Genomic DNA, 25416 nt, shown 5'->3' with positions numbered 1-25416 from the left:
CTATTCAACGCCCGACTATCACTGTCAGCTGAAGCTTTCAACGACTACCACTGTTGGCTGAAGCCTTCAGCTGGCAGTGATAACCCCTTCACTATTGGTCTCCGGACCGACAATAATAGTCGGGGACTATCACTGCCTGTTGCTCACTGTCAACTCTAAAACTAGCAGTGAAACCCCTTTATGGGCTGGTAGTGAAGGAGTTTTTTTTAGTAGTGGCAGTTCCTCAGCACCGGTCCAGCACCTCCAACCGAGAGCTCCTCGAGTCCTTGCCGAACATGCGCTCAACGGTCCGGCCGTGCACAGGGGAGCAAGGGCGATGGCAACGACTGGCGGGCCAGATCCCTCAGCGGCGGCTTGGAGTCAAGTGGGCCCTAACCCAGCGGTGCGAAAGAAAATGAAGGCGATGGAAGGTTAGATCCGGGCGGGCCTAGGATTCGATGGTGCTCGAGTGAGCGGTGTCCCAACGACGACGGCAGAGAGAAAGCCCGGCCACAGCGGGTTTTGTGGATGATTGCTTTTTGTGTAGGTGGACGGAGGAGGAGATATCTGATTCATGTTGGTTGGGGGAAGGAGCAGAGAGGATGGGTGACAGAGGGTGAGGCAAGAGGGGAGCTCACTGTGGCAGCATAGGCGACCCAATAGGAGATGGCTGAGCCTCGGAGGAGTAAAAGGTGCGTGTGACGATGCGAGGCAACGAGGGCCGAAGCGAGTGCGGAGTCATTGGACAGCAATCACGTGCAACGGTGCGTGTGCCAGAGTGGATAGAGGAGGAAGGAGGGAAACAAGGCGGCGTTAGTGCTCAGCGCGATTGTGATGGAGCTGTTGTTGCTCTCTCCTTTGGGGAAGAAGATAGGAATGAAGAGCATGCATGGCGTGGGATCGGAGGAGGAGAGCAGAGTGGCGATGGTCGGCTTTTGCTACTCCCGTGAGAAAGAGCAGGGGAAGAGAAGGTGGGGTGTTGTGAGGGGGGGAGGTGGCAGGCGGAGCTGACCGGTGGCATGATTGCGACAACATCAGGAGTTGAGCGGTGCAGTTCATTCGGTTTAGGGATGAGCGGGAAATGGATGGCGGTTCTGCTCGGTGGGTCCCGCTTGTCAGCATCGGTGAGCTGCTGCTAGATTGGACTTGAAAACAAGGAAAAAGGGGGAAAATGATATAGAAATATGTTTGGGATAATTCAATTGTATAACTTGAATCTCAATTGGGTTAGGGATAGTTCAAATTGAATTTTGGTATTCTTTGGATCAACGAATTAATTTATGAGATCCAAACTCGAATCCTGATTGAATTGAAGTTGGGTAGAAATTGAATATAACTAAAGGATTGATTTAAAGTGTATCTAATCTATTTCTCGAACGATCCGAAATTTGTATTCGAATACAAATCCAACGGGAATTTGAATGAATATGAATTTGGCTAAGAACCAAACTAAAGAAAGATCTAGAGATTTAACAGGGTTCGATTTGGACGGTAGACTTGGAAGATTAAAATTCTAAGAAAGGATCTCTACCTTAAATTTAAGAAGGATTGTCATGGATATAAAGATCTGATTCAGGTTCAGTTGAATTTTAAACTAAGATAGGGGTTCCAATTTGAGAGACAATAAAATTCGAATCATCGCTCAAAGAACCAATAACAGCAAGAAACCATAAATGCAATTGCTCAATTTAATTCAAGGTTTGAATTTAGAAATTGTAGGATCAAGATTAGCGACTAGAGGAGGGTGAATAGGCGTCTTAGCAAATTTCTTTTGAAATTGATATTCTTCTCCTATTTTTAAACCCAATGTATCTCAAAATCACATACGGAAGCAAGAGAGACAAGAACATATTGCAAGACTTCCAAAACCAGTGTTCCTCTTAGATGAATGTAAACTCTAGATTCCAGTTAAGATCATATTAAGAGTTATAGTGCAATGAATCAAACAATTTGAAGAAAAACTCCTTAAACACAAAAGAACTAGTCACTGAAAGAAGGGATTCTTCAAGTTAAAGAATCTAGAGAGTTAGGATAGTTTAAGACCAACTTATATGAGATAATTAACTCTCTAACCATAAGAAGAACATATCTTACATGATTCAAAAGGAGGAGCTTTCAAGTAAAACGAAAATCAATAAGAAAACTTCAAAAATTTGCACCAAAACATGAGAGCCAAAAATAGGAGACCAAAAGGTGATGAACTTAAGTATATGCAAAAACACTCTCTTCATTAATCTCAGAAAAACGACCCCTTTGGCAGATTACAAAGATAAATTTCTCATAAAAAATTCTCACATATTACAAAGACTAAGCTCTCATCCCTCCTTAATCTAAAAAACCTAGCACACAAACATAAGTAGCTAGCTCAAGCCTTCCCTGCAACTCTATCTCTCTATTTATAGACCTAGAGAGTTAACTTAGCTCTTAAATTTACTTGTTTCCAAAATACCTCTATCTTCCAATGGCCTTTTACCTACTACCAAGACATTTTGATCTATTTTTTGCTCCGGACATCGTACGGCCGTGGCTTCTTTACGACTTAGTTTTGCCTCGATGCTAGCTTTGCGATGATGTTACGTGCACTCTATCCTTCCACGATTTTAAGACTAAACTGCAAAAAACGCCTCACAACAATTATTCTTCTTCCATGAAAAAGACACGATAGAATTAGTTGCCTCAATATTCTAGTATCGTTCCTTTTCATCCCTCCTATCCATCTCCTTCTTCCAATTGCCCTCTTCTCCACCACCATAGGAGGTTGTTGGAACTTCTTTTAAGAGGAGAGGACGGATTTTTCTTGATTTTTTAATATATTTTTTATTTAATAAAAACACAAAACTAAGTAGTCATTTTCAAAATTGACAAGATAGACACTCATCGCCCTGATGAATGGCATCATTTAAATAAGTCGCCCACTCACAAGGCGATAGATATTTGTCGCCTAGGGTTCGAGCGAATATATACAGATAAACACTTATACTCGACCATGTCCTACGTGTGGTATAGTTTCTTATTTCATTTATCAATAGAACTGTCAGGTTTCAATTAAAAAATTGTGCAAATTAATGATTAAAATATTTTAACCTAGTTTTAGAGTAGAAATCCTCCTTGGAATTTCATATTGATGCTCGGCTACAAGGAAAACACTTCTTTGCATTTTACCTTTTTTTTTTACAAGATTCATCACATATTTTAAAAAAATATTGACCTAAAATGACTCCAAAATTAAAATTTCAATGTTGAACAAAACATTAACGTTGCAACTTGTAAGAAACAAAAGTATTTGCACAAAAACCAACCTGTCGTTCGGAAATCCATGTGGCCGGCAACACCATGTCAGCTTCACCCAGGCCCCCACGCATTTAACAGTCATGCACTAAGCTCACTCTTAATAATTTATTTCTTAAGATGATATTTCAGAGGAAAGAGCGAGTAAGAAATTAAGTTTAAAAATAAGCTTCTAATATATACATGTGTGTTACTTATTTCTTAATATCTTTTAAAATAATTTATTATCTCACAATCATCTAAGATGTTTAAAAGGCAAGTTTTTTAAAAAAACAAACTTCGTCTTTCTAATCTTTAAATAACTTAAATAGACACCTAATTAATAGCTACGAAGCCAGCTATGTTGGCCTAAGCAGGTTATTCTTGTCAGTTTCGAAAACAGACGTCTAGTTTTGTCTTCATTTCTCGCATTTTCTATAAGTCGGACGCAGATTGGCAGTGCATTGAAGAGCTGGTCCCCTGGGATCTGTAGCCTTCCTCCTCCCCGCCGGATCTGGGGACGACCACCTCAACGTCGCCGGATCTGGGGGCGACCAGATCTGGCCCGCCCGCTTCTACACCGTCCTCTGCATGTGTGCAGTACCAAACACAAACAGCTGCACTTTTCATCTCTCTCCAATTAGGATAACCAATCTGTAACATTTTGGTCGGTACCGGAATCTTTTCTTACTCTACCAGATTCATCTTATTTGAAAGGTGTTGGTGCCAAAAAAAAAAAAAATGGTCGGTACTGGTTCTGCTTGACTCGACTGTAAACAAAGCAGTCACATGGGCGTGCTTGCATGTTAGGTCAGTTTGTCAGAGTTTTTAAACAGTTTCTCACCTAAAATCAGGTAATATGAGAATGTGATTATTTAAAATGAACTAAAATTGATAAATTGAAAAAAGCATCCTGATTTACTTCCTTCAATTACTCTTTAAAAAAAATTTAGATCACAAAGAGCTCTACTACCAATAAAGCGGCCTCTACTTGCGTCTGCATCTCAAATATCTCAATCTGCAGATGATGCATTTTCGAAGTAACTTGCACTCGAGAAATGGTAATAATGTATTGATCTAAATTGCTTCACACTTGCACAATCTTTGCAACCTCAACTAGAGTAGCACCACACGGAAAGAGATGTGAGAAAAAGGAAACATAAATCAAGCAAGACCGTACCAAAATTAGCCAGAGCCAAGAAGAAACTGAGGATCCGATTCTGAGCCAATTTTTGGAACCGAGCCAATGTTTGATCGATGGATGGATCAGAACATCCTGTGGAGAAGCAGGGCAGCAACGCCGGCAGCTGCAGCGTAGGGAGTGGCGGCGAGGAGGGACGGCGGCGCGGCGTTGGATTTGGACTTGGACGTCGAGGAGGAGGAGGAGGAGTCGGGTGAGGACTTGGAGCTGCTGCTCTTTGCGGTGAGGTGAAGCTTCATGCCGGAGTAGCAGTATCCGTAGCTGCAGATGAAGTAGTAGTCCTTGGCCTCCTTGAGCTGGAAGGCGTAGCTGTGGCCCTTGCTGTAGCTGCTCAGCGCGTTGGCCTTGTCGCACTTGTCGTACCCGACCTCGTCCACCTGCACCACGTCGGAGCGGCCGTTCTGGTACTCGAACACTGCACATCGCATCGCATCGCATCGCATGCATTTTTTTGTTCCATGGTCAGGTCAGCCGACAAGAGGAAGAAGAAGAAGAGAGAGAGGAGATGGGATGAGAAGAAGAGGAGAGCACATACGCAGCCAGTCGCCCTTGTAGAAGGGCTTGTGCTTCTTGACCCAGGCGGTGTAGTCCACGTCCGGGTTCCACCCCTTGTCGTCGCCCACCGTGTAGTTGGCCGCCACCGCCGCCGACGGCAGCTGCGACGCCACCACGGCGATGAGAAGGAGGGCCAGCATCAGCCGCATCTCCATTATTGCTGGTCTGTGTGTGCGAGTTAATCTAGTTGGGAAGGGATGGGATATGGAGCTGAGCTGGAGGAGGGAAGAGTGAAACGAGCAGAGTTGGTGGCCTTAAGGGCATGCCCAACAATTTCTTTTACATTCAGAATCCTTGAATAAAAGGATTTTCGTTTAATTCAACGTTTTAACAGTTTATTTTTATAATTTTTTTTACAACAAGATTTTTCAGATTATTCTATCCAAAACAGGATTCTCACATTTCTTTTTACAAATTCTTTCGGAAAAAAACTATAGAAAATAAAGAGAATAAAAATAAAAAAGGAAATCAGAAAAAAAATAAAGAAAAAATGACGGGAGATAGTCTAAACCGAAGACAAAGGCCTGGACCCCTGGACCCTGTTTGTCTGTCGTCTCCTTCGTCTGCCACCATAATGAATAATTGCTCGGTCTGGCCAACAGTCCTCTCCTCTAGAGGCATGGCAGTATTTATTTATTTATTAAATAAAAAAACTCGTAGGTACTTTCTACTCGATCTATAGTAATCACGTTATAATTAAAATATATACTACTTTATATATTAAATAGGAGTGGCGAATGATGCACAGCTTTTCGAGTATAACCAGCTAGGAATTGAATTGATGGAGTAATCTTGCATCAGCTAGTAATCTGAAAATAGTGAGTGCTATGCGATTGCTCTAATCATTGTTCGATTATTGCGAATTATATATATACATATGATGGGACATGGAGTGTATGTTCATCTCCAAACCAACATAGACTTTTATGCAACCATTGTGTAAGAAAGAGCGGTGAGCACATGTGCCAGCAACGCTCAAATCCGGGTGAGCTGGTACCCTCGAGGATGTCTACACGCAGTTATCTATGCAACAATTATATGTATTAGTTATAAAGTATTTTAAATAAAATACTAGACTCACCCAAACCAGATTTATACATGATTTATAGATCTCCACAATTAATTACTCCTAGTAGATAGAATGCTTCTTATCTTAACAATATAGTAGAGGAGAAGATCCGGGTCAAGAGAAGGCGAGTGTGAGGAGGCCACTGCTCCTTTATTTCCGACAATGCCACTGAAGTCTAGCAGCAAAAAATGTGGTTGCTACTCATCTCTCAATCTGCTTTCTTCCATGTGATGTGAGCTCCTTTGCCCTCTTTTCTCTTTTATCACATTTTCTTTTAACCACGACCCGTTTTCTTTCTCCTTTACGGCAACACATTTCCTTTCTCTCTCAGCACGCACATGCTAGCTTCCAAAGGCCCTGTATGTACTCTCTCCGTCATGTGAGCGTGCAAGGACCTGATCCGAGTGCCTGCTCATTCGTGATCTAAGGGTCTATTTTTTTTTAAAAAAAAAATATTTGTTTGTCTGTATATATTATTCTAATCTGTCTTAGTAAAGGTTAATATACGTTCATAGTCTGATCCAAGAGAAGAGAAAAGCTTGATTTAAACTTATCTTCGCAGTCTAGTTTGACGGATACTGACGTATGCATCCGCTCATACAGGTAGATTCACTTATCAGTATCATAAAATTATCTTTATACGAGTAATCAATCACATTCTCAACTCTTGTATCCATTAATGATGTCTCTGATTCGGTCAACCAAACATAAATTCAACACAGTTTATCTAGATAGATACAACCATAAAACATTCTTCTTTTCAATAAATATGATTTCGCTCAACCTGCTTCCACTCAGTCTATATATACGATCTATACAGGTAAAATCTATACAGGCAGTTAATAACACCCTAACCGTTTTTTCTTGATCGGATAGCTTCATGTTGACATAGTGCACAATGCCGCTTCTGTAAATCAGGCTTGGGTTTGAAGATTATTGCTGGGTTTTAAGTTCCAGTGGTTTAGGATATCTCTCCCTCTATCTCTCGAATCAACACAAATCAACACAACACAAACATATGGGTTTGAATATTATTGTTGGATTTCATGTTGTCAGCGGTTAGGATCTCTCCTTCTCTATCTCTCCCTCTCTGTCCTCCTATGTGGCCGAGTCAGTCTCGCTCAGTGATTGTTTGAATCAATAGAAAATAAACTAGTTCTCATAAAACATGTTTTATAAGTAGTTTACGGAAAACACTTTAAGAGTTATTCTTATTTTCGAAAGTATGGGGATTATATTAAAATTTACATCCCTTTTACATATAGGACCATGAGAAAAGAACAAAATGCAAAAAAAAAAAAAATTACATTTTCTAGTCTTCTTCTTCGTTAGCTCTGGCCAACTCTCCCGATTGGCACGTTGTTGCAAAAGTGAGCCGAGCATCAAAAGACGCCAAAGTGCATGTTACCCACGCTATGTAAAAAAAAAATCATTAGCGACGGGTGATAACCAGTATTAGTGACGGGTCTGGTACCCGTCACTCTTATCGTGTCAATAATGATAGGTCATTAGTGACGGGTGATGACTATGACCTATCATTAATATTTAGTTATTAGTGATGAGTTGTAACTATGACCCGTCACTATTGACTGAACATTAGTGATGGGTTGTAATCTTGACCCGTCTGTAATGACCGATAAACATTTTTTGTTTTAAAAAAAAGTCAAAAAAATATTTTTTTCACCCGAGCCATTCCAACACAGGTCCATCTCATATAACTCACAAGACACGCTTGTTTCACATTGTCTTCAAGTTTGCGTTTCATGGGAATCGAGCCCACGACCCCCTCCTCACGCGTGTAACCATCTTACCCCCTTTGCTATCACGTAGTTGTGATAGAAACCGGATATTTTATCCTTTTAAACTTCTTTGCCAAAGGTCATTAGTAAAGCGTTATAACCATAACCCATCACTAATGACTAATTTTATCAAATTTCATCGAGGGTTATAATTTGATAGGTGACACAGAGTGCATTTGGTAAAATGGGCATAACTTTTACATATAGACTACGATTTTGATATTTTTTTTACTCTACGGACATCTACAGAAAAAGTCACATTCGTTCCTCCCTCATTTTGTCAGGTTTAGAAAATTTTTCAAGGCTAAAAATGGCTTAGAAGATTGAGTTCTCACCCTCCGAAGTTTCTGCACCATTTTTGAAACACACGTTTGTGTCTATAGCCGTCACACCTTACATCAAACTTGACCAGAAATATAAAATAGTTCCTATTCTAGTACTGTCGAGGTGAGAAAAAATAAGAGAAAAATAAAATAAAAATAAAAATATTTACGAATACCGTCATTAATGACTGGAGTTGGTCATTAGTGGCGGATTACAAGTTGATCTATCACTAATAACTGGTATAGGACAATTCATCACTGATAAGTGGATCATCAGTGACGAATCGTCCTAGACCCATTAGTGGCAGGTCACAACTTGACCCGTCACTATTATCATCAGTGACGGGTCATGTTACGACCCATCACTAATGATCATTTATTAGTGACAGGTCTATATTTGGTCCCGATCAGAAGGCACATTATTGACGTATTTTTATTGGACGCGTATTAAGCAACTGTAACTAATATGATGTTTTCTTTACTAGTTTCTTACGTAGTGCCACCCAATCCGAAAAGGAGACCTAAACCTCGGAACGCCGCATGTTCTAACGTCTCAAAACCAAATTCAGGGCGCATTTGAAGTAGATGGGGAGCATCGATAACTAAATTCAGGGCGCATTTGAAGTAGATGGGGAGCATTCGTAGCCTCATAGTCGGATTGAGTGGAGGTAACCCAGACCTAGCACTTCACAATTAGCTATGTCAAAGATGGAGATCTAGGAAACCCGACCATTACTGGACTCAGATCTGACGACTCAAGCACTCAGATTGATCAGACAGGAGATGACGAGCATCCCACTCAAACACAATATACATACACGAACTACCTTGCATAGTCCTCGTTGGAGCCTGAAGATGATGACTTCACCAGAGATAGCTTGGAGAAGCAAAAGGTTGCATGACTTCATCATCGACGAAACCATAAGGAACCTACCATGCTTTACAACTACTAACTAATGAACAAGCTTCGTTGGATATCAATATGTCAGTTCCCCTCCCCTCTAAGGCTTGAGAGTCCGTCGAGGGAAAAGGACCGACCAGATTGACGGAAGATCGTAAAAAATCACTCTAAGATCGCCTCATGCTACTGTAGCTGGAAACGACCCGAGCGGATAAGGGTAGCCACATAGCACCACATACTTTAAGGAGTTATTCTGTTAGCGTGGGTTTATTGAATATTTCGTTTGGGTCATACGGATTGAAAATGAGTTTTACTAAACTACTGTCTGGTTTAGTTAACAGGATTCAAGAACACCCTCTCACAACAGGAAATAAAATACAAATTCATGAACGGCTTACGACCGAGTACGCACCTCTGTCTCTCCCCTATTCCGTCATCTTTCTTCTGGTCTCATCGACCATTGCAGAGGAGAGAAAGGATTTGTCTTCCTCCTCGCGCAAGTGCAAATCTGTTTCTTTTTTTTGTTCAGGACGCCTCTCGAATCTCGATTACACACAGCTGAGCACGTCGTCGTCTACCATCAAATCCAACAAATGGAGAAGGCAAGTTCATGGCTGCTCCCTCGCTGACCTCATCGGTTCCTGCTGCCACGTCACGCGCATGGCCGTCGACCTCGTCGGTGGCTGCTGCTGCATCCCTTGGCTATCTGTTTCTAGAGACGGAGTAGGATTGAATGAAAAGGGGTGAGGAGAGACAAATTTAAATTAGTTTTATAAGCTATTAAATTGATTTTGGTAAAAAATATAATTTTCTCTTAATATTGATTAATATATTTTCTATTTTTAGAAAAATAAAATATAGGTGTTATAATGAATCAATGTTCCATGATCAGTTTAAAACAATTGTTTTCTTAATTATACACAAATGTTCTTACATTAATAAATATACCATCTTTCCTATAATTAATAATGATACCTACCTATTTAACATCTCGATATTACTTTTTCTAATTCGATATTGACTTACTATAGAAATTGTTAAAAAAATATCTACAACGGAGAATAATTAGAGCTCAGATTAATAAAAAGCAGAGCAATGTAATATAAATTATCACCATTAAGGATAAACGCTTTAAAATTGACGAAGTTTGAAAAAAAAATATTTCGTTTAGATGCATTCACAATGACCATGTGTAATAAATTATACTTGATGATAATTAATACTGAAATTTGTTTCGAAAAAAGACATAATACTCGAAACATATATAGTAGATAAAATAAGCTTGTATGCCAATTAAATATTTAAGTTATTTAGTTTTTATATGGCACTAATCTCACACACATATATATACACACATATATGTATGTATATATACACACATACACACACTATGGAACAATATAAGCATAGGAGATTGTAGCGAAAATAGTACTATTAGGTTATGATTGTGATTTTAATGATTAACATAGTTATTGGACTAATATGTTTATCAATAATATATGTTAGTAGGTCTAATGGATGTAATACATCAAGAAGACACCGCAGTCGGGATAAAGTTTGATTTAATTGAAAAAATCCTAGAAAGATTTGCCCTATTGGAAAGTCCGGTGCAGAGGGGTTGAATTCACCAAAGTATTTTGTCCAGAGGTAAAGTGAATGCTGATGACTTCACCGGATGGTATGTTACTCTGTGTGTTGAACTCATCGGAGTATTTCTGACAAAGAGGGAGAAGACTGAGGACCTCACCGGATAGCCTGGGGATCTGCACTGGATAACATTGGAGTATTTCTTGCAGAGAAGAATGCAAGTGCGGAAAACTAAAGATCAACTCACCGGATAGTCCAGGGCCTAATTTGTGCACACCAGAGTATAACACCGTAGCATTTCTTCAGAGGCGACTGTAAGTGTTGAAGAATGAAGAACAACCCACTTGAAGGTCCGGTGCTTTGAAGATGAATGCACCGAAGCATTTTACACAAAGAGATTGCAAAAGTTCGGATGGCTCAAGATAACTAACCAGAAGGTCCGGTGATAGATTTGAAGGCATACCAGAGTGTTTGGTATTCACAGATATATTGAGTGGAGTTCCAACGGCTAGTTTTTGAGGTTGTACTCATCGGATGATATGGTGTTAGTACTACTATTCTCAGTGAATCATCCGGTGTTAACAACTTTTCTGAGCCGTTGGAAAAATAGCTAGTTGGCAGATTTGAGGCTATGAATACCCCTCCAATCAGTCATTTGAAGGTGTGACATGCTGATGGAGTCTAGAGGAAGCTCATATACACTTCAGAAGACATCCAAGTCATCAAAGTGCTTAAAATGATTATCCAAGACGATTAAGCACAATATTAGAGAGTGTTTGATGCTTAAGGCCTAGTGCTTGTACACTCATGTGCAAGACCAATGTTCACAACCTGCAAAAAATACCAGAATTAATTGAACTGTAAAGAAATAAAAAGTAAGTAATACAATATTAAATAATTGATATACTATGAGTGTGTCACAACCAAGTAGTTTCTTTGCATACACTCTCCACTTGCAGCCTAGATATTTGCATTTTTTCCTATACCTATTTGGATCACTATGCTTCAGTTGTGTCTCAATTCATTTTTGATGCAAAACTGCTTAAAAATCCTGATAAATGCATCTTTGTTCACAAATGTGGACCCTTTCATTATTTTTGGGTCATCCCTGCCATAGGTTGTGATAGGCATATTTGATGAAGTAATAATAATAGCCTCATCGTCTGGCACACTTTCATGATCATGATATTGAACATTTTCAGGCAAGGGATTTGCTTGGTCTTATACTTGTTCCGGCACATTCTTAGGACCTTTCTTCTTACCCTTCTTAAAGTATCTCCATTCTTCATCAGCTCCAGCTGGCTCATCTCCATCAAGACCCACACCTGCTATCATATAGTGCTTATTTTCTTCTTCCTCTACTCCAGCTGGCCCTGCTATAGCCTGACAAAAAGGGGTTCATCCAAAAGCTCAAGGCCTTGTTCAATGTGATCATCATCAACAACAATCTGGGTGTCCAATGCAGCTTCACTATATAACACTACTTGTGTGTCATTACTAGTCTGTTCTCGAAAAACTTTTATGTCAAACATCACTTTTTTAAAGCCCGAAGCAAGCAAAGAAGCTCAGTGTCAGTGCAGAACTTAATAGATTGCTTGTCTTCGCCTACATACCGAAATTCTACCTCCTGATAATCTGCCCACTTGTAGTGAGGATCTTTCAAATCCTTCAACAATTCGACGATGGCATATTCCTCTAAGTCCACTGTCCAACCGATAGTAGAGCTTTTTGTGTACTTCCTCCTGCCATCAATCATGCTACGATATGCATTCACTGTAACCTCTACCCTACATGTGTTCTTTGGATGCACTCTGAAATACCACGGTTATGAAGTTAACAAATATTTCAACAGCTTCGCTTCCCCAAATCTGAGCAACACCTCATCTTCTCTCTCATCGCAAGCAATTCATAGTAGGTTCAAATAACATAAAAGGGATTCCAACAGAAAAAGGGGAAAAAGACAGCCACAAATGCATTTAATTCTTACCCTTCTTGAGGCTCAAGAAGGTCCATTTCAGCGAGGCAACCTTAAATCCATAGCGGCATCAGGTTACATCAACTGCATCTGAACCAAATCAAAACCTAGGGTTACAAACAAGAGGAATGCAGAGTTATGAACTTTCGATTTTGAGAAAGATGCGGATCAGGAGTGCCTTACCAGGTTGGTGGTGTCGATTTGGAGTAGCAGCAACGAGAAGGGGATCTCCAGAGAGGTGGCGGCAGTGGGACTAGGGAGGTGGCAGTAGCAGTAGGAAGTGGATGACCAGGGAGGTGGCGGCAGGAGGACCATGGAGGTGGCGGCAGCAGCAAGAAGGGGAGCTCCAGGGAGGTGGCAGCAACAGCAAGTAGCAAAGCTCCAGGGAGGTGGCAGCTGTTCTGTGGCTGAACTCTGGTGACCAAATAAGCCCTTTCAGCATAGGTTTAGAAGCACCAAGGGTGAAGATGGTGTATCACCTGCACCAACCTGAAAAGAAAAATGGGAAAACAAGAAAAGCGTAACTGTTTTTGACAGAATGGTAGATCTCTTATCGACACGATCTTTCGATGCTATTTAAGTATACCGGCTCAGATCAATGGTAGATTTCTATAAAAGCGATATTTGGATGCCACCAAACCAATTTTCCTAACAAGAAATGTTGGGTTTATGGAAGACCACTTTTGCTTATCCAGAAACAAACAAAGTTGTCTAAAAAAAGAGAGGCTAATGCTGGTTTTAGGAAATGTAGTTTTTATAAAACTAGAGATCCAGGGGAGATGGACTTCTCAATAATTATTACACATCTGTTGGATTCGGCTCTATCATTTATGGGTCCGACTATATTTTAGTCGAGTGAAAAAATGATTGGCATCAGTCAACAGCTCTCCACTATCTGATCATGATCCAAACATCCATCCATCGTCTTCAACTTCCTGATGCGCTCGTTCTCTCTTACGCGCAATAGCTCGCTCCCCTGCTGTCGGTGACACAAGAACCAGGGGTCCCCGAGTCCCGAGGCCAGATCAGCAGTTTGCCACGTGACGCCCTCCCGCGGGGATCATCTCCGCGAGGTACGAGAAGACTAAGTCCCGGGAGAGGGTGCTCGGGGCCATGAACAGTGGTCGCCGAGTGCCCGAGTTCCCTGATGACCCGAGAAGACCAAGTGCTGGGAAGAGAGTGCTCGGGGCTGTGAACAGTGGCCCCCGAGCACCCAAGTCCCTCGACAACCAGAAAAGCCGAGTACCGGGAAGGGTGTGTTCGGGGCTGCGAACAGTGGCCCCCGAGCACACCGAGTACCCCGAGGACCCAAGAAAGTTAGTTTCGGGAGAGAGTGCTCGGGGCTGTGAACAGCGGCCCCCGAGCACTCGGTTCCCCGAGGACCTGAACAGTCGGTTTCCCGAGGACCTGAACAGTCAATTCCGGGAGAGAGTGCTTGGGACCGTGAACAGTGGCCCCCAAGCACTCGGTTCCCCGAGGACCAAGAAAGGGCATATCCGGGAGAGAGTGCTCGGGGCTGTGAACAGTGACCCCCGAGCACTCGGTTCCCCGACGGCCTAAGAAGTCCTTTGCCGGTGACCCCCACAGAGGTCCAGTGGTGAGGTGTCAACCAGTGAAAGGCCCGATGCTGCATTTAAGAGGGCGCGTGGCCTGTCACTTCCAACTGCTCCTGCCACGTCCGGTGTCAGTCCCTGCCACGGCCTGGCAGGGAGGCGTGGGGACATTTAATGCACGAGTCCCATCCCGCGTCATCCGGCGCGCCTCGGGATAACATCGCGAGGCCCAAGGTGCCTCGCCTGCCGCCCTGCTGTGTCAGGCGTACAAGACTGAGCGGGCACGCTTGGCCGTTCAGTGGCTGCCCGGTGGACCCTCTCCGCGGCACCCGTTGCAAAACGACATCATGATGAACGAGACCGGACGGGGGTGCATTTTCAACCCCTCGTCACTTCGCGCAGCAGCCCATGATGGTTGCTTTCCATTTATGGCGCCTTGAAGCATGTGCCCTCCCTTTCTAGGCACGCTACCGCCGGTAAAGTATTTAAGGAAGGGCCGATCGACACAGAAAAGGGGATTCAGAGACAAGGAACAGAAGACAGGGAACACTCTTGGACAAGTACAGAAGCTGAGATCATCGAAGAATAGGGAGCCCGAAACTCTAGGATAGACAAATATTCTTGTAACCAGCAACATCCCTAAGAGATATTCTTAGTGCATTTATAGCATCCACACAGGAGTAGGGTATTAAGCTCAGTGCGGCTCGAACCTGTCTAAAAACCTCCAGTGCATTTACTGCATTCTGCATCCGATCATTCCATTCCACCTGCCATCACATTTACGCCCATTTATTTCTCCGCAAAACAGATTCAGAATTATCCCCCTGCCGAATCTCAAAGGGGTCCCTCCGAATCCCTGCTTTAGGAGTTTACCCTCCGACACCCGCCTACCCTAGCCTACTCCCGTCCCTGGCACCGTCCCCGCTGTCGGATCCGCCTCCGCCGCCCCGTCGTGCTAACCAAGGCAGATTTGATACCCCACACCGACATTAGCCTACCAAATATCCGTCGCTCGACCGCGGCCGATGACATCCCCACCGCCTCATCATGTCGCTCCCGTGCTCACCTCATTGTCTAAACTGTCTACCTCCCCGAACCTATTTCTAAGCTCGGCGGCTATAAATCCTTACCGGAAACCCCTCCTCTGCTAATCCCAATGGTCCTAACCTCGTCGAGTGAAATCTATTCGTATTTGAGTCGATCGAGGAAGAGTAAATACGATCATCTACTGGGCTCCATAACAACCACGGGCCCATACTGATCCACCCCCGAGGGCAATCCCTATCCATCCTGTTCCCGTCAGATAAAATTTGGCAGCCCTGCGCCTGCGGTGTGGGCGACCAACAACCCTCGTCACCACAGGCTGCTGCTGTCGTTGCATCTCCTCGCCTCCTCCACCCCCACCGGTGAGCTGCAACCCTTTCCTTGATCCAGATCTCTTAAAAAATATCAACTTGCTGCTTGTTTGTTTTTTCTCATCTTTCCGTGCTGTTCCTCTTCTTGCTGCTGTTCCTGTGTTACTAGGATTCCCTCGGAGGAAATGTCGGACTCGGAGGAGCATCACTTCGAGTCCAAGGCCGACGCAGGCGCCTCCAAGACCTACCCGCAGCAGGCCGGCACCATCCGCAAGAACGGATACATCGTCATCAAGAATCGTCCTTGCAAGGTTCGGTTCCTCAATCCCTCTCTGTCTCTGCTACTACTTGGGATCGGCCTCGTTGAGATTTGCACTTATTTAATTATCTAAGCCTATGCTATTGGAAAAATGACTGGCTTGCCGGTGCGTACTTTGCCTAGAATGATTTCTGAGCCCTGAGGCTTGTGTGTTGTGAATTTAGAGATGCTGCAAAGTGGTAGATCCACTAGACTCGCCGTACAAGGATTCCGTTGCAGAATATGGATAGGTATGCCGTACAGTTGCAAAATGCAGTGTAGTATAAAGATTTTATCTTTCGATGCGTCCAGCAAAGTTTCAATTTTGTCTTGATTTCATATGACTTCTGATCCAAGTGGATATTATTTTAAGCACATGGCGCTCACCTATTGTGGGTCTGGATGCCTACTTATATTCTACACCCATCTGAATGATGTATTTAGTTAAAGATGATGGTTCATGGTTGATCTTTTTTTAAAAAAAAGAGAAGGATGATGTGAAGTGGGTAGCGGGAATCAAACCTGCATCCTTAGCTTGGAAGGCTAGGGGTTATAGTCAGCGTTGGTTGATTATTTATGGATATTCTCACCACTTAACATCTATGTCAGCTTTTCTGTCTGAATGGAACCAAGTCTCTCCGCTTTCTAGATGATCCCTATAGAATAGGAGATAGAAATTCTACTAAATATCTATCTAATCTGCTGTAGCGAGCGTAGTTACTAAAAGGCATTGTGGATCATCTAGACAACCATCTTGAAATATTGCAGAGTTAAATCTAGGAATATTTTTCAGTTGGATATTAATGAGACAACAAGATGTCGCAAGGTTATTTGGAAAAAAGCAGATAGATCTTTTCTGTTTTACAAGAATTCAATATTACTTGCACTGTTTATGCAGCAGTTGATATGGCTGTTGTTATTATTATAGTTGATGGATATGTTTAGTTCAGCAATGCTGGTTTAACTACAACTATTTCCACATAGTTGTGTCAGGTGTCTACTAGGCAAAGGAGCTCCTTTTGTGCTCAATACACCTTTCATCATGTTTAGTTGCTTTTTGTAGCAGTGTGCATCCCATATGTGCCATTATGTTTTAATTGAGAATCTGCAGATGTTGTGATAGTTGATAGATCGTTCCCATTTCCTGCCATTAATGTCATGCTTGATCTTGATTATAGAAGTGTTTCATTCTAGGCATCACTACTTTTACTGCTTTCTGTTTGCTTACTTGAATGATAACTAGAACGGTTATTTTGCTTACGTCTGCTTCTTTGTACATCTGGTTGCTTCATTGTCACTTGTAACCCAACAATTCTTCACATGGTGCTCATGTGTGATCCAAACAAGTCTTGTTCTAAGAATAATTTGGGTTTGATATTTGCTGTAGGTTGTTGAGGTCTCCACCTCCAAGACTGGGAAGCATGGCCATGCCAAGTGCCACTTTGTCGGCATTGACATTTTCAATGGAAAGAAGCTTGAGGATATTGTTCCTTCATCCCACAACTGTGACGTAAGCTGTCTGAAGACCATATTTCACATTGCTGTTCAGTTATAATGGCATACAATTTGTATAAACTTTTCGTTTGTTGCGTGCATCACACAGGTCCCACATGTTGCTCGCACTGAATATCAGCTGATTGACATTTCTGAAGATGGATTTGTACGTTTGCTTCCAACCTGGCCTTTCTTTCCATTTCCTACTCCTTTGTCTTCTTTTAGCAAAGCTTTCCTTTTTATAACTTAGTGAGGGCATTTTACAGGTCAGCCTTTTGACCGAGAGTGGCAACACTAAGGATGACCTGAAGCTTCCCACTGATGAAGTTCTGCAGGCCCAGGTGTGTGCACTAGCTCAAACTCGTTTGGTGGCGCAAGCTTTCGCCTCTACCGCTTCTGTTTCTACTCTCTTAGACGCATTACTTGCTGTCCGCAGATCAAGAATGGATTGAATGAAGAAGGAAAGGATATGATCCTGACTGTGATGTCCGCCATGGGGGAAGAACAGATCTGTGCTGTCAAGGAGATTGGGGGCAAGAGCTAAGCTGATTTGCTCCTGCGGTTCGCTTGCGATACTTGCTGTCTAGTCCTGAGTGTTGAGAACCTGAGTTGAGATAAAGTGACTTTGTTTTATTTTACCCCTGAATTCTTGGCAAGGTGTTCCTTAGTACTTGGTTATCGATTCCTGGTATCCTTTTGAACTGAATGGATGGTGTAACTCTGGTTGAGATAAAGTGAACCTTTTAAGTTATCTGAGTTGCCAAGAACCTGAGTTGAGATAAAGTGAGCCTTTAAGTTATCTGTCGATGAAGTGACTTTGGTTTATTTTACCCCTGAATTCTTGGCAAGGTGTTCCTTAGTACTTGGTTATTGATTCCTGGTATCCTTTTGAACTGAATGGATGGTGCAACTCTGGTTTACTCATACTTGCGAATTGCAATTTATATATGGATTTGTTGGATGATTGGATTCAACTTTGGCCTGTATATGTATTGTCAGGTTTGATTGTAGTGACAGGGGTAGTGGCCTTAAGGTGAAGCTTGTAGCAAATAAAGTAGGCTCATCTGTTGATGCATACTGCATTGCAGTGGTTGTCTTCTGTCGAGCTGAATGAAACATCAGAAAATACTCTTCCAATCCAATCGAGTGTTGTTCCGGTGTTCTCTGTTTTGCACACTGAAGATCGACTCTAACATTTCTTCTTTTCTTTACCATATCTTTGCGTATAATCGAGGCAAGGTCTTCCAAAATGCTTAGGAACATTCCCATTTGTTTTTCCAATACTCTAGGTGTATTCCTTTTCTACTTCAGAATTTTCGTATTATCTGTTCTGTAATTTTGTGTCAGCGAGTGGTTCACTCATTGCCCGCATGGGTTTTGTCTGCATGTATTGTTAAAATAGAAGTGTTTTATTGATTATATTTGTGTGGATATACTAAAATGAGTATCTGTTTGGTTGCTCGAATTTAAATTTGTACGAGCGAATGCAAGAGTTGGGATTGTGATTGATTGCTTGTATGAAAATGATTTTGTGACAATAACCAGTGGGCCTGACTCTATGAGCGGATGCATCTATCGGGTCAGACTGCGAGTGCATATTTACATTCGTCGGGCTAAGTTAGAACAGTACATATAAACAACCAAATACATTTTTCTCTTGAGATCATATGCATCCGCGAGGCTAGATTGCTCTCATACAGATAACCAATCACACCCTCATGAATTAATCGGAATCGCTTCCTGCTATATACACACACACAAATGTTATTATACATCCTAGATGCAGAATAATAAGTTACATCAAAGGTGTAAAATAGCAATAGCAGGTATATATATATTTATTATATGTTTAGTTGCATTGTAGTTCACTGTTGCGTTACCATCGAGTTACGATTCTAAAAGTAGTATAGTTACTATAAATGTATATGGTTGTAACTTGATATCTTCTTAGTCGTAATTATGTGATTTTTGATATGTGATTGTAACTTGTTCACCTCTGCGTGCACTCTTAGTTACGATCCCAAAAACAGTATAATTACACTTTACAAGATAGATCGGTTACCACAAATATATATGATCGTAACTATATTATTTTTGGAATCACAACTATATTATTTTTTGATCGTAACTGACCCAGTTACGATCCAAAAACAGTATAGTTACGATCCACAAAATATATCAGTTACTATAAAAATAGTATCATATTGTAACTATATAACTATCTAAAACTTCATTAGAATATAGTCTCTATAGATCTTATTTTGTTAAGCGTATCTTTTTCAACAATATGCTTCGAATGGATCGAAAATCGGATAATTCTAAAGATATTTTAATGATTCGAATAAAAAAAATCTCCATTACATACTCTGATAAGTAAAATTTAATGCATTTATAATATCAACGGATTGACTCTTTTAATTTATTAACTCACAAAAACTTAGCTAGTTTGATCGACCGCAATAGTATAATGTAAGTCTGTTGTGCGTCTAGGCAGACTTGCCATGCCGTGTGTGTCTATCTATGTATCTATCTCTATATATATCATTTGGCTCCTTCCACACAAATAAAAATCGAAATCGCTTCCTGCTGCTGCGCTCAGCCAAGATAAGCTAGCTACAATAAGCCATGCCCGCCGCCGCCGCCCCGACCAGACACTCTAGCGCTAGCGGCCAGCATGGCGCCCTCACGGCCGACCGCGCGGCGGCGCTCCTCGCGGGCTGTGCGTGCCCGCGCCGCGCCTCCGAGCTCCACGCCGCGGCGGTCCGCGCCGGCGTCGACCGCGACCGAGCCGTCGACTTCCGCCTCCAGCGCGCGTACGCCGCCTCCGGCCGCCTCGACCTCGCCGTCGCTCTCCTCCGCCGCACGCCCGACCCGACCGCCGTCTTCTATACCTCCACCATCCACGCGCACTCCTCCCGCGGCCTCCACCTCGCCGCCCTCGCGCTCCTCTCCGACATGCTGTCCCAGGGCCTCCTCCCCACCGCGCACACCCTCTCCGCCTCCCTACCCGCGTGCAGCGGCCTCGCGCTCGGCCGCGCCCTGCACGGATACGCCTTCAAGCTGGCGCTCTCCGCCGACTCCTACGTCGCCACTGCGCTCCTCGGCATGTACGCGCGGGCGGGGGACGCCGCCGCCGCTCGCGCACTGTTCGACGGGATGCTGGACCCTCACGTCGTGTCCGTCACCGCGATGCTCACCTGCTACGCCAAGATGGGCGCGCTGGACGACGCGCGCAATCTGTTCGACGGGTTGCCCACGAAGGACTTCATCTGCTGGAACGCCATGATCGACGGGTACACGCAGCACGGGAGGCCTGATGAGGCTCTCCGGTTGTTCCGGCGGATGCTGAGATCAGGTGTCGAGCCCGATGAGGTGTCGGTTGTGCTCGCGCTCTCTGCGGTGGCGCAGCTCGGCACAGCAGAGTCTGGGAAATGGCTTCACTCGTACGTGAAGAACAGTCCTCGAGCTCGGCTCAATGCCAGAGTTGGCACGGCGCTCATTGACATGTACTACAAGTGTGGGAGCCTGGAGGATGCCGTCGTCGTGTTCGATGGCCTCACCGACAAAGACATTGTTGCCTGGAACGCCATGATCAACGGTTACGCGATGCACGGGCATAGCAGAGAGGCGCTGGAGATGTTCTTTCAGTTGCGGGCACAGGGTCTCCTGCCGACCGATATCACCTTCATTGGTTTGCTCCATGCTTGCAGCCATTCCGGGCTAGTTGCTGAAGGCCGCAAGTTGTTCAAGTCCATGGAGCAGGAGTACGGTATTGAGCCCAAGATTGAGCACTACGGTTGCATGGTGGACCTTCTCGGTCGAGCGGGGCTCATCGAAGAAGCATTTGATCTTGCCCAGAGCGTGAAGATGAAGCCTGACGCCGTCATGTGGGTGTCACTGCTTGCTGCATGCCGGCTTCACAAGAACTTGGCGTTAGGCCAGCGGATTGCTGACTACCTTGTTGCCAGGGGGCTTGCCAACTCCGGGATGTACATCCTCCTGTCCAACATCTATGCAGCTGTTGGAAAGTGGCAAGAAGTGGGGAGGGTGCGGTCGATGATGAAGGCTAGCGGCATCCACAAGGAGCCTGGGTGCAGCTCCATCGAGGTCGGGCGCCAGGTGTACGAGTTCGTTGCTGGGGACATGAGCCACCCCCGCACCGATGAAATTTATGCCAAGCTAGAAGAGATGAATGGACTTGCCAAGGAGCATGGGCATGCCCCGCAAACCGAGCTGGTTCTGCACGACCTGGATGAGGCGACGAAGGAGAAGGTGCTCGCTGTCCACAGCGAGAAGCTCGCCGTTTCATTTGGGCTTATAAGCACGCCGCCTGGGACGGCGATCAAGATTGTCAAGAACCTCCGGGCTTGCTCCGACTGCCATGCGGTGTTGAAGCTGATATCCAAGATCACCGGCAGGAAGATTGTGTTCAGGGACAGGAGCAGGTTCCACCATTTCGTCGATGGGTCCTGCTCCTGTGGGGATTACTGGTGATGGCGTCTGAAAGCTTGCTTAGGGCTACTGACATTTCCGTTACTACTGCTCATTGCAGAAGATGTAATAATCTTTGGAAGACTACAGGATATCAAAATTGGGATCTGGAATGCCATCTACACCTGGACAGTCTAATAAGTACTAGTGGAGACTGGAGTAGTCTCGCCCGCCGCCTACGGACAGGGGGATTTGAAAAAATATAGTCAATGCATGTGTACTTTATCAATAAATCTACAGCAACACCTAAACATCTAAATAATAAAAGGAGCAGTTGAAGAAAGATAGAAACTTAAATGGATTTTGCAACACAAATATTTAATCCATGTTGATACAAATGAGAGGAAGATATATTACATCAATACTAGCAGTGGCACTATGTCATAGTATGGCAAACTAAATAGTCTAGTTAACATAGTTGGGATCACTCTCAATAGGCATGGCCTATTTGCATCTCAATATGCTCTTAGTCCCCAATAACAAAGGAGCCAACAACCTGAAAAAATCATAAAAATTGTACATTCACAATGCCCACTTCACATGGCCAAGGAAGAACTGAGAAATGAAGTGCAGCTTAGGTTTAGGAGTCTAGCAACCAAATGCTATCCATATAGAATAATAATTACTTATAGATAAAAATTGTAATCCATAGTTGCAGGAATGTAACTAGCAGGGAAAAAAAACTCATACTATAAATGATAAAAACTATCATACCAATGTCTCGTAAATCTGCATCCACTCCCTACATGACGCCCATAAACATCCTATAACTTTGTATTGGAACGAAAGTGAATAATGACACAAACGGCAAAGAAGAGCACTTGCCCAACTCGATGCTTCGGATGTCCTTTTGGGGACAGCCTTGACGCACCTTCCTTCATATTTGAGTACCAGCGGCTTGCTGAATTGGGGTGCAAAGAAAACATCAATCAGCTAATTTTTGTCATTCTGCAACAGATCATAGGAAGAGGAAAAAAAGGGATGTTTTCATATCATTTGATAATACTAATTTCATGTGCATGTTTGTTTGTCCTTTCCTTGACATGATAATTTTCCCGATAGGTAAAACGTAAATTATGTACCATATGATTGTCAATCATGCTCAACTAAACTGATCCTTGATTTGAGCCTATTATTGTACACGTCTACCAAGCCATCTAACAATCACATGCATACAAAAAATGAAGAAATGTGCCATGCAAAATTGAAATGGTCAACTGGGTAGACAACATGATCTTGCTATGGTGACCAAAGTAGGCAAGTGCATGCCAATAATATCTATTTTCATCTGTTTTTGTAGTAATATGAAATAAAGAAAGTAATCTAACTCTAAAAACAAAAGTGGCAACCAAAGTTAAACTAAAAACATGAACCTGAAATTTCCCATTTTTTATCTTGCCCCTGCCATTTGGCAGTTGGCATCTCCGTTAAAACCTCAAGTGAACTATTGCCCTAAATAGAAAATACCAAAGATCCATTTTTTCTCTACAATGGCAATTGGCAATCAAAGATATGCTTGAGATACAATAGCTAAAGTAAAAGGGGTCATGGAAAATCAAATCACCCAAGGTGACCAATGATATCTCAAAATAATGCTCGTTCTGGGAAGAAATGCAAAACTGCAGAAGGCTACTATTAGAGAACCACCAATTCCAAAAGAAATATGTTTAAGCACAATCGAACAAGATCTACATACAAAAAGACAACAATATGTATGTAAAATGTCATCTCCAAGTCACTGAACCTGCCTATTACATGGTCTACATCAAGTTGTGTGTGCCTTTAATAATGTAACGTAAACATCATTGTGATGCAATATGTTGATCAAACAGATACTTCTAATATTCAGAGGCAAAGAGCAAAGCAACTTCTCATAATTATGGGAGGACATCGCTAGCTATACAAGAAATAATTTTCGAAGTTAAAAAACAAAACAGTTCCTCACAGTCAATGAACTCGAAAGTAACCTCAACTAAACAAGAAATGATAGTCATACAATTGTTGTACCTAAGGCTCCACACCATTTTTAATCATTTGGATCACAAGACAAGATGGAAGAATTCATTCGGCTACAATCATATATTTGAACAAAGGCTTTTTTTCTATAGTAAAAATATTCAGTGCTTAGAGATAGCTCTACCTAAGGGTCCACAACATTTTTATTCGAAAAAGAACAAGACAGCGATAAAAAAAACAGTTATTCTTCTACCACACAAGCCAAATTGATAACAAACAAATAAAAAAAGTAGAAATTCTAATATACGGCTAGGGGTTATGCTTCTTATCTCTTCCAAAATGAATACCACTGTGAAACTAAGGAGCACCTCACACAATAATTTCCTATGTCGAAATCTTATATGTACTGAGTTGCTTGGTAGATAAAGAATCCATAAGAGAATAACCTTTCATAATTAGGGCCAGAATGTAAATATACGATGCAAGGACTTCCTACTAAAAGAAACAATACTAAATCCTAAAATCAGCTTTTAATCTAAGAATGGCATAGTGAAATTGCACACATTAATTCAAACAGAAATCTTTCTACATGGTCTCATCTACTATCTTCCTCATTTCGAACATATGTTTGGACGTGTCAAATTACCTTTCATTCCAGGAAACAAACATCGATAGCATATAAAAAGAGCTAAAATGTTGAATTACAATTGAAGACTAAACACTAAAAACTCTACGATCAGAAAGCTTATTCTTGTAATACTTAAGGCAAAGTAAATAACAATTGCATAGCTTGGTGACAGCTGGAGCAGCTGCAGAGACGGCAATGGCAACTTGGTGGCGCTAGGTTACGGCGTGCGCGAGCTACAGAGGAGGTAGAGGGAGTAGGCATGTGTGAGGCTCACCGACGAGAAGACAAGCTGGTGTTGCGGTTGGCTAGGTCGGAGGAGCGCTATGGTGGCAGATCAACGGTGGGGTTGAGCTCGCGCGGCTGCCGCCCGGAGTTGAGGATCCACGGAGAAGCTTGCGGCGTAGCTGCCTCTGCTCTTCTTGGCCATGAGGAAGACGACCACGCACACGACCGGTCTGACTGGGAAGAAGGCGACGCGGGTCGGGTAAAGGGCGAAGGAGCTGCTTGGCAGACAGCGTAGAGGAGGCATAGAGGAGGCAGGGAGCCGCGGCAGCAGATGAGGCGCAGGGAGCCGTGGCAACGGATGGAGCCGGCGACGGCGCGGAGCACGTGAGGAGCTGTGGCGGTGGGTGGTAGAACGAGAAGAGAGATCTAGATAAAAAAAATTCAGAGAGAGATCATGTGATGGTCGGTTTGTTTTAGCTTTTATTTTTAGGTTTTTTTTTAAATTGTGTTTTTGTTTTATCTAAAAAACTGCTTTTATAAATAGACTGTTGGTTTCTATGAAGTTTCTTCAGATTTCTAGCAGCAACAGAATCAGAACTAGAAACAGAAAACAAACAAGATATATTCGTTGTGATGTTGCATGTTATATTCGTTCAGCATTCCATCATGAATTGATTACGTTGAGCAAGAACTAAATGCAATCGTCCTTGAATAACAACATGATTCCCGTCCAAAACAAGAGCTTCAAAAAAAATTCTCG

At 42.8% G+C, this 25416-nt stretch overlaps 3 protein-coding genes across 3 annotated transcripts; 2 read left to right on the top strand and 1 right to left on the bottom strand.

Moving 5' to 3' along the window:
- Nucleotides 1–4297: 4297 nt before the first annotated feature.
- LOC133890988 (mavicyanin-like) lies at nt 4298–5252 on the bottom strand. Its single transcript, XM_062331659.1, has 2 exons — nt 4983–5252; nt 4298–4862 (listed from the first exon to the last, which is right to left on the bottom strand). The coding sequence occupies exons 1-2, from the start codon at nt 5155–5157 to the stop codon at nt 4513–4515; spliced, it is 525 nt and encodes a 174-aa protein (XP_062187643.1). The 5' UTR covers nt 5158–5252; the 3' UTR covers nt 4298–4512.
- A 10136-nt stretch (nt 5253–15388) lies between these two features.
- LOC133891355 (eukaryotic translation initiation factor 5A-like) lies at nt 15389–18186 on the top strand. Its single transcript, XM_062332069.1, has 6 exons — nt 15389–15615; nt 15734–15875; nt 17250–17372; nt 17466–17522; nt 17623–17697; nt 17793–18186. The coding sequence occupies exons 2-6, from the start codon at nt 15750–15752 to the stop codon at nt 17898–17900; spliced, it is 489 nt and encodes a 162-aa protein (XP_062188053.1). The 5' UTR covers nt 15389–15615; nt 15734–15749; the 3' UTR covers nt 17901–18186.
- Nucleotides 18187–19953: 1767 nt separating this feature from the next.
- On the top strand, nt 19954–21965 carry LOC133891328 (pentatricopeptide repeat-containing protein ELI1, chloroplastic-like). The gene has a single exon (XM_062332047.1). It carries the CDS (start codon nt 19982–19984, stop codon nt 21848–21850), a length of 1869 nt encoding a protein of 622 aa, XP_062188031.1. The 5' UTR covers nt 19954–19981; the 3' UTR covers nt 21851–21965.
- Nucleotides 21966–25416: the final 3451 nt, after the last annotated feature.

The sequence above is a fragment of the Phragmites australis genome, chromosome 14 (genome assembly GCF_958298935.1).
Source record: "Phragmites australis chromosome 14, lpPhrAust1.1, whole genome shotgun sequence".
Classification (NCBI taxonomy): Eukaryota; Viridiplantae; Streptophyta; class Magnoliopsida; order Poales; family Poaceae; genus Phragmites; species Phragmites australis.
This window is presented reverse-complemented; position numbering and strand designations above follow the sequence as displayed.